Source organism: Erpetoichthys calabaricus, chromosome 3 (genome assembly GCF_900747795.2).
Source record: "Erpetoichthys calabaricus chromosome 3, fErpCal1.3, whole genome shotgun sequence".
Taxonomy (NCBI): domain Eukaryota; kingdom Metazoa; phylum Chordata; class Cladistia; order Polypteriformes; family Polypteridae; genus Erpetoichthys; species Erpetoichthys calabaricus.
The window spans coordinates 49,263,359-49,275,913 of record NC_041396.2 but is presented as its reverse complement, the minus strand read 5'-3'; the positions used below and the strand labels follow the sequence as shown (position 1 = coordinate 49,275,913).

General features: G+C 38.7%; 2 protein-coding genes across 3 annotated transcripts in view; one reads left to right on the top strand and one right to left on the bottom strand.

Annotated features, from left to right (window-relative positions):
- LOC114649283 (uncharacterized) overlaps positions 1 to 12,555 on the top strand; it is a 282,139-nt gene that overhangs the window by 142,308 nt on the left and 127,276 nt on the right. The gene's annotated exons all lie outside the window — the stretch shown is intronic.
- Positions 1 to 12,555, bottom strand: part of gtf3c2 (general transcription factor IIIC, polypeptide 2, beta) — a 158,995-nt gene that overhangs the window by 93,884 nt on the left and 52,556 nt on the right. For both annotated transcript variants that reach the window (XM_028796786.2, XM_051925479.1), the window contains exons 6-7: positions 11,700 to 11,777; positions 10,916 to 11,014 (exon numbers count right to left, since the gene is read on the bottom strand). In XM_028796786.2, coding sequence (XP_028652619.1) covers positions 10,916 to 11,014; positions 11,700 to 11,777 — 177 coding nt within the window. The remainder of the gene's footprint in view (positions 1 to 10,915; positions 11,015 to 11,699; positions 11,778 to 12,555) is intronic.

Here is a 12,555-nt window from a genome sequence, read left to right as displayed (position 1 = left end):
GAAACCAAGAAGGCCTCAGAGTTAATCAGTGAAATTACCAGAATAGATCAAGAACATGCCAGAGCTCCAAATGAGGCACTTTTAGGAAAAGACAGGCTTTGCAATCAGTAACTCAACCTCTTGATAACAAAAGAAATGGAACAACTCATTTTTAAATCATCAAATAATTACTATGAACATGGAGAAAAGGCTAATAAGATCTTAGCTCAACAAATCCATAAGCAGGAAGTTTGCAATACAAATTCAGCAACCACCAACACAGACGGAGATAATATCATTTACCATAAAAATAATAATTCACACATTTAGAAACTACTATAAGTGCTTATATTCTACTCAGTTTAAAGAATAGAAGACACAATTTAAAGTGTTTTTTGACGCATTATGGATACCACAGCTAAATACTCTCAGGGCAGAGGAACGGGATAAAACTGTATCACTATCAGAATTACTAGACACCATAAACTTACTTCATAGTGGGAAAGCACCAGGTCCTGATGGCTACCCTGTAGAAGCCAGAGACAATAAATTCTACCTCAAACGTTTCACCAAGCATTAATTACCATTTTTCCTAAGAAATATAAGGACTTATTGCAATGTGCATCATACAGACCAATCTCACTTCTGTATAAAGATGTTAAGATACTCTCCAAAGTTCGAGCTAGAAGGACTATGAAAGTGCTCCCTTCAGTAATAGCACAAGACCAAACTGGATTTATTAAATGTAGACACTTAGCTTCCAATCTTTGATGCCTATTTAATGTAATACATTCACCCATAAAGTCTAACTCTCCAGAGATCTTATTATCTTTGGATGCAGAAAAAGCATTTGATATGGTTGAATGGAATTACCTGTTCATCACATTGCATATACAGTGGAACCTCGAGATACGATCACCTCTGTATACGAGAAATTCAAAATACGAGGAAAGTATGAGCGAAAAATTCAGATCTAAATACGAGCATTGGCTCGCGTAACGAGCCACGAGCCAGGCTGTGGGTATAGTTTGCGGCTTAGCGAGGGGGCGTGGTAGCAGTAGCGAGCCGCAGGGCGATCTGCGGTGTCTGCATTTCTCACCTAAGTGCACAGGTGGGAAACTGCCCACATCCATGATTGTTCCTGTGGCTGATGGGCTGCAGCTGCCATGTCCTCCCCACATATATAGAGAAGCGCGAGCCGGTTAAGGGGGAGAAGAAGTAAAAGAAAAGAGAGGAGAGGAGAGGAGAGAGAACGGAGGTTGCAGGAGGAGGCAGGAATCCGTAGCAGTAGGAAGTCGGTGCGGGAGAGCGAGCGAGTGCAGGCTCACGTGTAGCTGAACAGGCGAGTCAAACAGCTGAAGCAGGACAGTGTAGAGAAGGTCACCTGCATTAAGTGTCTCGCCTGTTGCAGAGCCCGTATGGGAGAAGCAGGTGAGACGCTAACAGAGAAGAAGCACCGGGGATTGTCATCTGTTTTTTGAAGACTGCTTCCTGTTGACGTTTTAACCTCGTGTTAAAGGATTGTTATTCTTGTGTACTTTAAACCTCCACTTCACAACTGTTTTAAGGATTATTTATTTAAAGATTTATTGAATGCTCTACTGCACTTTGGACACCTGTTTTGATTCTTTTAATAATCAGTTATATTATTTACCAGTGTTATTTATTAAAGGTAGACTACAGTATATATAATTTATCAGTGTTATTTGTTAGGAAAATTGATTTTTATGTTAATATATTTGGGATGCGGAACGGATTAACTGGATTTCCATTATTTTCAATGGGGACGTTTGTTCTAGATACGAGCAATTCGCTATACAAGCTCAGTGCTGGAACGAATTAAACTCGTATCTAGAGGTTCCACTGTATTTAGGTTTGGCCCGAACATATGTGCATGGATCAAGCTACTGTATACCAGTCCAGAAGCTTGTTTGTATTAACATTATTTCAGATTACTTCAAACTAGAATGCGGTACTAGAAAAGGATGTCCCTTGTCTCCATTGCTATTTGCAATTGCCATTGAGCCACTGGCTGTTCACTTTCAAAATGCATCAGAGATAAAGGGGATTTTCAAAGAAGAACATGAACAGAAAATATCACTACATGCAGATGATATGGTACTGTATGTCAGACCCACAAAATTCTGTGCCTGCAGCCCTAACTGCACTAGCAGAATTTCAAAAGATATCTGGACTCAAACTTAACTTGAACAAAAGTGTACTTTTTCCAGTGAATTCTTCAGCAAACATTATATTGGACACTTTCCCTTTTATCATTGCAGGTCAAGTTAAATACCTAGGGGTAAACATCACAAGTAAATATAAAGCTCTTTTTCAACAAAATTTTGCTCTCTGCTTGAAAAAGTTAAACAAGACATGCATAGATGGTCTACTCTCCATCTTACTTTAGCAGGGAGAATTAATAGTATCAAGATGAATATCTTCCCTAAGCTTCTGTTTCTATTTCAAAACATCCCCATATCCATCCATCCATCCATTTTCCAACCCGCTGAATACGAACACAGGGTCACGGGGGTCTGCTGGAGCCAATCCCAGCCAACACAGGGCACAAGGCAGGAACCAATCCCGGGCAGGGTGCCAACCCACCGCAGAACACACACAAACACACCCACACACCAAGCACACACTAGGGCCAATTGAGAATTGCCAATCCACCTAACCAGCATGTCTTTGGACTGCGGGAGGAAACCGGAGCGCCCGGAGGAAACCCACGCAGACACGGGGAGAACATGCAAACTCCACGCAGGGAGGGCCCGGTAAGCGAACCCGGGTCCCCAGGTCTCCAGACTGCGAGGCAGCAGCGCTACCCACTGCGCCACCGTGCCGCCATCCCCATATACATTAACAAATAATTTCTTAAGAAATCAGATCCAATCATAACTTAATTTATTTGGAACTCGAAATATCCACGCATCCAAAGGGCAATCCTACAACTACCTAAATCGGAAGGGAGAATGGCTTTACCTAATTTTCAGTTTTATTACTGCGTGGCAAATAAACAAGCTATGAAAACCTGGACATTGACAGATATAGATGAACACACACTAGATTGGTGTGCAATAGAAATGAAATCCTGCAGTACTTCTTTATTTTCCTTGCTTTGTACACCAGTAAATACAAAGAATCATCAATATACTAACAACCCAATTGTGCTTCATTCACTCAGAATATGGAACCAATGTAGGAAGCACTTCAAGTTAGAGAATATTTTATTTGCGGCACCTCTACATGATAACCACCTTTATCCACCCTCTCAAACCTACATAGTTTTTTAATGTTTGGAAAATGTATGGGATTAAATCATTTAGAGATTTGCATATAAATAATGTATTTGCATCCTACAAACAATTACACTCCAAATTTAGCCTCCTATCAACACAATTTTTCCACTATCTCCAAATTAGAAACTTTGCTAAACGAAATCTGCCCAATTTTCCTCACCTCCCACCTATTTCTATTTCAGAAGAAATATTGATCAGTCTTGAAGACTCAGACATTTCTATAATATTGTGTATAAAACCATTTTAAAGTCCCTTCTTTTTAAAGATCCCACAGTACAGTGGGAAAATGATCTCTCACTCAACATTTCAGAAAAGGAGTGGAAGGCAGACATGCACAGAATTCTAGCTTCATAAGCATTGAATTATTCAACCTAAAATATTTTATTGAGGAGATCTATCTTGTTTAAAATTGTCCAAAATGTAAACGGGTAAAATCCAACATGCAAACGTTGCAATCGAGCTCCAACCTTACTAGAACCTATTTTGGGCATGTACCAAATTAACATCATTCTGGATAAAAACTTTTAAATGCCAATCTGATAGCCTTGATGTTATAATCACTCCTAATCCATTAAGAGCTGTGTTTGGTATACAGTAGACCCCCACAAAGTCGCGGTTCAGAGTTTGCTGCCTCAGTCATTTGTAGATTTTTCCTTAGAACCTATCTAAAAATTGTTAGCAGAAACCGCAAATATCCTCCGCAATTTTTATGGCTTTTTCATGGCAATACTGTACTGTAGAGAGAAAAGGAAACAACTGTAGAGGAAACGCGGCTTGGGATGGTGAAAGTAACCAATAGAATTTGAAACTGCAACTCCCAGCAGTCCCTGCAGTGGCTCTGATTGGTCTTCTGCTGAGGGTGCTGGGGCTGTTGGGGGTCAAAGGATGTCAGCGCGGCTTTTAAAAAGGGGGCCGGTGACCAAAAGCAAAAAAAAAAGTTTTTTGTAATTTGTGTTACAAGTTCCTGTCTCTCTGCCTGCCTTCTGTTGAGTTACCTGTACTTATTCGTTTTGTCCTGGATCGTTTCGAGTTTGGCATCTGGATTGTCTGCCGTCTGCCTGTGTACATGAGGATTGTAAGTGGATTCATGGCCATCCTGCAAAGAAAGAAGCACTCCTGAACCCATCCACCCATCTTCACCATTTCAGGAACTAGCGGTAGGACTATCTTTATATTCCCATTTAACATGCAGATCTCTGGACTATCTATTTTCATCATTACATTTCATCCGTTGCCATTTTTCATGAACGTTTTTCATGATTTACTGCGTGTGTTTTGTTGGTGCTTTGTTGTATTTAATGTGTAATCGCTGTAAGGGGAACAGGGGTGGTATAGTTTTCATTTATTTCATTTGTTTTCATTACATTCTTTATTTGCTGTTTGATTACTGGTTTGCTTTGTTTTTGTCTCTGTGTGTGCGTGCGGGTCGGGCCAAAGCTTGGTGCATCCCTGGAATCTCCCCCATAAAAATAAATAAATCACTGTCCTCTGGACGGTGTGAATCTTAGCGGCACCGGACTGCTACAGCGTTATTCATTTCTTGTTGCTGCTGATTGACTGTGATGCATCTCCAGCTGAGTGTTCTTGTGTTTTCCATTTTGTTCCTCTTAAACCGCCACAAGCAGCTATAGTCATTTCCCAGTGCCATTTGCGAGCATACAGGAGCTGATCAGGCAGTGCCGTACATTCGTTGAGCAGCCAGTTCATGACCACTGCCAGCCCCCTGTGAGCAGGGGGGCTGAACGCACCCCTAGAAGACACAGAAGCTCCTCAAAAAATCCCTCTTAAAAAACTCTGATAGACTACTTTCACATTGCTCCCTTACTTGCTGGGCTTACTTGTAGCTGCTCTGTCACGTGATATGCTTCTAGCGCTACGCTACACATACTTAGAAGCCTGAACAGCACTTGTCCTTTTTGGCTGATTGCTTTGTTTCTCTCTCCTCCCCCAGACATCCTCTTCTCCTGTGACAGGTCCCACTCCCGTTGTACTCCCCTATGATGTTTGCCTATTCCTTTAATCGATAACTAACTGCATACTGAGCTTGTTTTACTTCTGAAAGAGACATGTTTGTTTGAAGTGTTTGAATAAAGTTCCTGTCTCTACAATCTCCTGTGTTTCTGTGCAATTCTGTGACCCAAGCGTGACACCCTGCAGTCTCACTGTCTCTGGGATTGAGTTGCTACACTAGCCTGCCAGCGCCAGCATTTACCTCTGTGTGCTTGCATGCTGCCAGTTCAAGCGCAGTTGGCTCAGTGATTTACTTAATTTCATGGCGTCAGTTGCATCTTCTACATATTGTTCCAGTAGTTTTTTTAAATAGTTTTTACAGTTCATTAGCAGCATGTAAAATGATCAGTGTTGCAGTAATTGTGATGCTCTTTGCATGAAAAAAAAATGTGTTCAATTAAAATTTCACTTTTTCTTTGTGAATTGTGACATTTACTTAAAAGTGCAGCAAAAAAGTATTTGACGTCCAGGGATGCATTAACCCCCAAATAAGTGGTTAAAGCCCCAAGATGCCGCCAAAACGCCCTGCACCTTCTAAGGCTTCTGGAAATAAAAACGCACTTGCGTGAATTACAGTACATATAGCGGTAACATTGGTATTTTACATTCTAGCACTGCGGGAGACATAGCAGTACAGTATACAGGTTTACCTTTACATTCTTTTTTTTTAGGTAATGTATTAAGCTAAGTTTGAAATTAAATTAAAGTGTTTTGGGGGCATATTTAGGGTTTAAACTATAATAATAGGCTTTTTTTTAACCACATCCAAAATTCGCGGTTTTCCACAATTCGCGGGTGCTTTCAGAACGTAACCCCTGCGAATTTTGGGGGTGTACTGTACTCCCAGAGATGGGCCTAACATGGAGAAGGACAAACAAACTGTAATTGCCTTTACATCACTATTATCTTGCTAAACTGGAAGAATCCTAGTCCACCTCTTTTACAGTCAGTAAGTAACTGATGTTATTTACTATTTGAAATTGGAAAAAATCTAATTCTCACTTAGAATGTTCAAAGCATTTTTAAAACGTGGCAGGATCTAATCTATAACATTTTAGAATAAGCATTTATACTGGGGAGAAGGACTTCTTTCCCTCTTTACTACTCTCAAAGATTAACTCTGGCTGTTGACCTTCCTCTCTTTCTCAAGGGTGAGAGTTGAATTGAATTAAGTTTTGTTAAGTTTGAGTTGATTGTAAGGAACATTAAATGCTTTTAATAAATTCAATAAAAGTTTAAAAAAAACTTCTTTATTTTAACACCCTTTACGATAAACATTACCAGAAAACACTTTATAAACAAAAGGTTGCATGATATTTTATACTGTAGTACAAGCCAGTAAGTTGTAAAACAAAAAGATGTTACTCAACAGGCTTAGCCTTCTGTTAGTACATAATGCCTTTCAGGATACAACTAGCAATTATTAGCCCACATGTGCATGTTTAAATTCTTCTTCAGCAAGTACATATGAACTGACAATGTGATGCTACTGCCAACATTGTGTATAAGAAAATGAAAATACCAAAATAAGTTCTGAGCTAACTTCTAGCTGCTGAGGCAATGCAGGACTGCTTGTCTCTACTTACCAGACAAACACATAAATGTAATTTCATTTAATAAACACTTTTTTTCTATTTAAGGTTTGCAGGGAGGCCAAATCTCTGGTTTGAATTTGGAACCATATTTTTAAACATAGAAATACTCACTAATGCATATAAAGTATATATATATATATATATATATATATAGTATATACAGTATATATATATATATATATATATATATATATATATATATATATATATATATATATATATACAGTGGTGTGAAAAACTATTTGCCCCCTTCCTGATTTCTTATTCTTTTGCATGTTTGTCACACAAAATGTTTCTGATCATCAAACACATTTAACCATTAGTCAAATATAAAACAAGTAAACACAAAATGCAGTTTGTAAATGGTGGTTTTTATTATTTAGGGAGAAAAAAAAATCCAAACCTACATGGCCCTGTGTGAAAAAGTAATTGCCCCCTGAACCTAATAACTGGTTGGGCCACCCTTAGCAGCAATAACTGCAATCAAGCGTTTGCGATAACTTGCAATGAGTCTTTTACAGCGCTCTGGAGGAATTTTGGCCCACTCATCTTTGCAAAATTGTTGTAATTCAGCTTTATTTGAGGGTTTTCTAGCATGAACCGCCTTTTTAAGGTCATGCCATAGCATCTCAATTGGATTCAGGTCAGGACTTTGACTAGGCCACTCCAAAGTCTTCATTTTGTTTTTCTTCAGCCATTCAGAGGTGGATTTGCTGGTGTGTTTTGGGTCATTGTCCTGTTGCAGCACCCAAGATCGCTTCAGCTTGAGTTGACGAACAGATGGCCGGACATTCTCCTTCAGGATTTTTTGGTAGACAGTAGAATTCATGGTTCCATCTATCACAGAAATCCTTCCAGGTCCTGAAGCAGCAAAACAACCCCAGACCATCACACTACCACCACCATATTTTACTGTTGGTATGATGTTCTTTTTCTGAAATGCTGTGTTCCTTTTACGCCAGATGTAACGGGACATTTGCCTTCCAAAAAGTTCAACTTTTGACTCATCAGTCCACAAGGTATTTTCCCAAAAGTCTTGGCAATCATTGAGATGTTTCTTAGCAAAATTGAGACGAGCCCTAATGTTCTTTTTGCTTAACAGTGGTTTGCGTCTTGGAAATCTGCCATGCAGGCCGTTTTTGCCCAGTCTCTTTCTTATGGTGGAGTCGTGAACACTGACCTTAATTGAGGCAAGTGAGGCCTGCAGTTCTTTAGACGTTATCCTGGGGTCTTTTGTGACCTCTCGGATGAGTCGTCTCTGCGCTCTTGGGGTAATTTTGGTCGGCCGGCCACTCCTGGGAAGGTTCACCACTGTTCCATGTTTTTGCCATTTGTGGATAATGGCTCTCACTGTGGTTCGCTGGAGTCCCAAAGCTTTAGAAATGGCTTTATAACCTTTACCAGACTGATAGATCTCAATTACTTCTGTTCTCATTTGTTCCTGAATTTCTTTGGATCTTGGCATGATGTCTAGCTTTTGAGGTGCTTTTGGTCTACTTCTCTGTGTCAGGCAGCTCCTATTTAAGTGATTTCTTGATTGAAACAGGTGTGGCAGTAATCAGGCCTGGGGGTGGCTACGGAAATTGAACTCAGGTGTGATACACCACAGTTAGGTTATTTTTTAACAAGGGGGCAATTACTTTTTCACACAGGGCCATTTAGGTTTGGATTTTTTTTCTCCCTAAATAATAAAAACCATCATTTAAAAACTGCATTTTGTGTTTACTTGTGTTATATTTGACTAATGGTTAAATGTGTTTGATGATCAGAAACATTTTGTGTGACAAACATGCAAAAGAATAAGAAATCAGGAAGGGGGCAAATAGTTTTTCACACCACTGTATATATATAGTGACTGCAAGGGCACCAGAGAAACATAACCTCAAGACACAGCAATACACCACACGTTAATATAAAAAAGGATTTTTGTTCTCAGACAGCACCTCTTCAATCACCTTTCCAATAATTAGCCACAATAAGTACAATAATCACACAATAAATCAACAATTCTTCCTTACACCCTCTGCCTCCCAACTCTGACTCATCCATGTGTGATAATGGGCTTCTTTTTAATCCAGACCTGGGAATGCTTCCAGTGGCGCGCCTTATCTTCCTGAAGCACTACCAGGCCATGAAGAAAGTAGGGAGGTACTCCCCCAACGGCGCTATTCATCAGCACGTAGGGCCCGCTGCAAGGCTGCATTTCCAGACTCAACCTCCTAAGCACTCCTGCGGCTGTCCCGATTGGGTTGCCTTTTGAAGACGCCTGCCATGTGGCATATGGGAGATGGAACAATTCCCTGCTCTCAGCTTCCAGTGGTCTATTTATTAAATTATACTGGCCATGTACAAAAATATTTTCCTGTCCTGTCAGCCACTTTGTTTCATTGTACTGTTAACCCAGCCAGGTAATAAAACAACTTCTGATCCGGTTGAGATGCGTGTTTTCCTCTTACGATAAATAAATAAACAAACACACATAAATGTATAAATATACGTACTGTCACGCATGCGCATCTGAGGATCTCCTTGCTGAATCATTCGAGGTAGGTGGTAACCCATGGGGCAAGAGGGGGCGCTGTCACTGTGTTGTCACCTTTTCTCCCTGCAGCTCCAAGAAGTCACGCAGTGAGGGAAATTAGCTCTGACCCTTCCAGTCCTCCTGTTATAAAAAGCCCAGCTGCCTTTACGGAGCTGTCTTTTGGGACTAGTTCCTGACAAGTGAGAGCTCTACAGGAGACCTCTTATTTGTTGTGATGTCTATACCTGAGCCCTTATTTTCTTTTGTGTTTTGCCTTATGGGGTTATGCTAGTTGTTGCCAGAAGGCACTTGTTTTAGTTTGAAGAAAAAAAACAATTGTAGTGTCCCAACTATTCTTCGCTTGTCCCAGTTCCTTTTTTGACCTGTGCTTGGCCAGCTCACAGTATATAAGATACATACATATGTATTAAATATATGCATATATTTAATATGTATATATTAGGCCTGGGAATGTGGCGATGTCGGGTGGCTTTCGCGTGATCTTGCTCCATGCGATTTCTTCTTGCGGGCCTACCTGAAGTCGAAGGTATACACACACTGACCTCAAAACCTTGAAGCCCTCAAGGACGCAATTTGCCACGAAATCACAGCTATTCCCCCTGAAATGGCCGAACAAGTCATGCGAGCATTCAGAAATCATCTTAAAGAGTGTATCGCTGATGATGGCCACTACCTTGAAGACATCATTTTTTAAAACACAGTAAAAAGAATCTATTTTGTATACCCTTTCTTATGTAATAATGAAATATATTTTATCTTGTACAGTTTTTGTAGAATAAATGTTTGAAATGTGGTACTTTTTGGCTCATCCTGTATAATGGTATAAAATTCAGCTGTGTTCACTGCAGCATTACTCCAGTTTTATACCATTTGCACTGGCTTCCAATTAATAAACTTATTTTTTATTTTGCTATAAACATTCAAGGCACTACACAATAAATCTCATATTTATCCACTTTGATAAACCATTACATGTCAAACGAAGCTTGTGGTTCCAAAACCTTTGGGGCTTGAGCCTTCAGCTTCTACGATCCTAAATTTTGGAATACTCTTTCGATCAGTATTAGGCAGCTGCAGTGTTTAGAAATGTTTAAATCAAGACTGAAGGCATTTTTACTTAAGCAAGCTTTTAATACTCAGTTAGGTGTTTAGGTAGTTTTTATGTTCATTTATTATTTTAGTATATCTTATTTCTTGTTCTGTTTTATGTAATTATACATTTATTGACTGTTGACTTTAGTATGTTTGTATTGCACGTGCCTTTATTATGTAAAGTGCCTTAGACACTTCTTGTGTAAACGTTCACTGGAATAAAATTCTTGAATAAAATAAATACTTGAATCCTTAGTTACATATGTGTATGTGTTAGGTAACATACTAAAAGAAAAAATTTTGGATGAAGTATTTCTTTAAAACTATTTTCAGACGTAGATTTATTTACACACCTAACAGGGATGTTAAGATTTTGTATATTTGTTTTATATTACCTGTTAATTCTGTGAATCGAAGTATCATCATCGAGTCCCTCCCTTTTCACCATAAAAGGTGGTGATAGTTTTTCTTTGGGCAAATATTTGACAGCTTCCCTGAACAAAAAGACAAACATGTTAATTATCGAGATATGAAAATATGCAAGTTTAATTAGTGGTACAAATTCTCAGACACATCACATCTCATTTTACATTCAGCTGTTAGCAGCAGCCACTATCATAAGAGACCTTACACAGCAAAAAAGAAAGAACATTAGGAAAAAAATTTAAAGTACATTTAGAAATGCAGTACTAAAAGACTGTTAGAGGAGAGTATGAAAGGCCAAACACCTATAACAGAAAATTATCTGGTGAAGAAACAGAAATTACCTTAAAAAGACAATTATAGCACCTAGATGACAGATGAGTTCATTTATATGCCGTAAGGAAAAGGTCTTGAAAGCAAACTAGCCTACTGTAACTGAGTGTGGCTATGAGAATATACCCAACAAAGGAATAGTATCACATGCACTATTGGTTCCTGCACTGTACTTGATACTGCTGGGATAGACAGAGGCTCCACAAGAACATATATTAGAATAAGTGCATTCAGAGAATGGATCAACAGTTTTGTTGTCTAAGACTCTCTTTAGCACTTTAAACTATGTACATCAAAAATACCATTTAAAGATGAGAAGCAAAAACACTAATAGCAACTTCAGTGTGCAGTAGCAGTTACATGGTTCTCATATCAGAATAACACTGTTTTGTTTGAAAACAATTTAAAATAAAAGAAACATACATATCTGTTAAAAACTTCCAGTTTTTCATTGATGGAATCCATTCTGGAAACACCCATGAAGCAAAGTGCTGTTCTCGACTGTGAAATAATAAAATATCTTGAAAAGAAATTGTGTACTGCAAAGAAAACTAAAAATTAAAAGGCAAATTTTTATAATATTTTAATGCTACTGAATTCAAATGGAATATGTAAAAATAAAAAATAACACTTAAGTTGGAGTCATAAACATTTAACTTTAGAGGAAGTTCTGAATATAAAACTTTTAAAGTTAAAACATTTGTCAATTATTTATTAATGTATAACTTATAGTAAACAATATGTTGATAACAATCTAGACGTTAAAACAACTATTTTTAAACTTCGCCCTTTCAATCTTAATCAAACATAATAGGCAAACATCAATCAAAATAGCACTATTTTACATTTATTCATATCTGATGTAATAATTGGATTATGAGTATTTGAATTAAGAGTACTAGCCAACCTGTGGCGTAGCATACGCCACATAATTATGTATTGATGGGTGAACACTTCCTGAACGACACAGTTGTCCAAATGGGGTGGGTTTGTGGATACCACTGTGAGTGAATGAAAAGATAGACCTCTGGAGAGAGCAACATATAATTGTCCGTGACTGAAAGCGGGATCGTCTGTGACGAAGAAGGCCACGCTGGTGAAAGTTACTTCGTCAGTAGGGATAAGTGTCAGCACTTGTAGATTAAGGTGTAGCAAGTCTTCGTTGTTGACGCTTAATTTAGCTTGCGTACTGAGATGTTCCGGAGTCACAGTTGAGAAACACTTTTTTAATGTCTTTTAAGCACAGAGGAAAAAATGAACATGTGAAACATCCGTAATG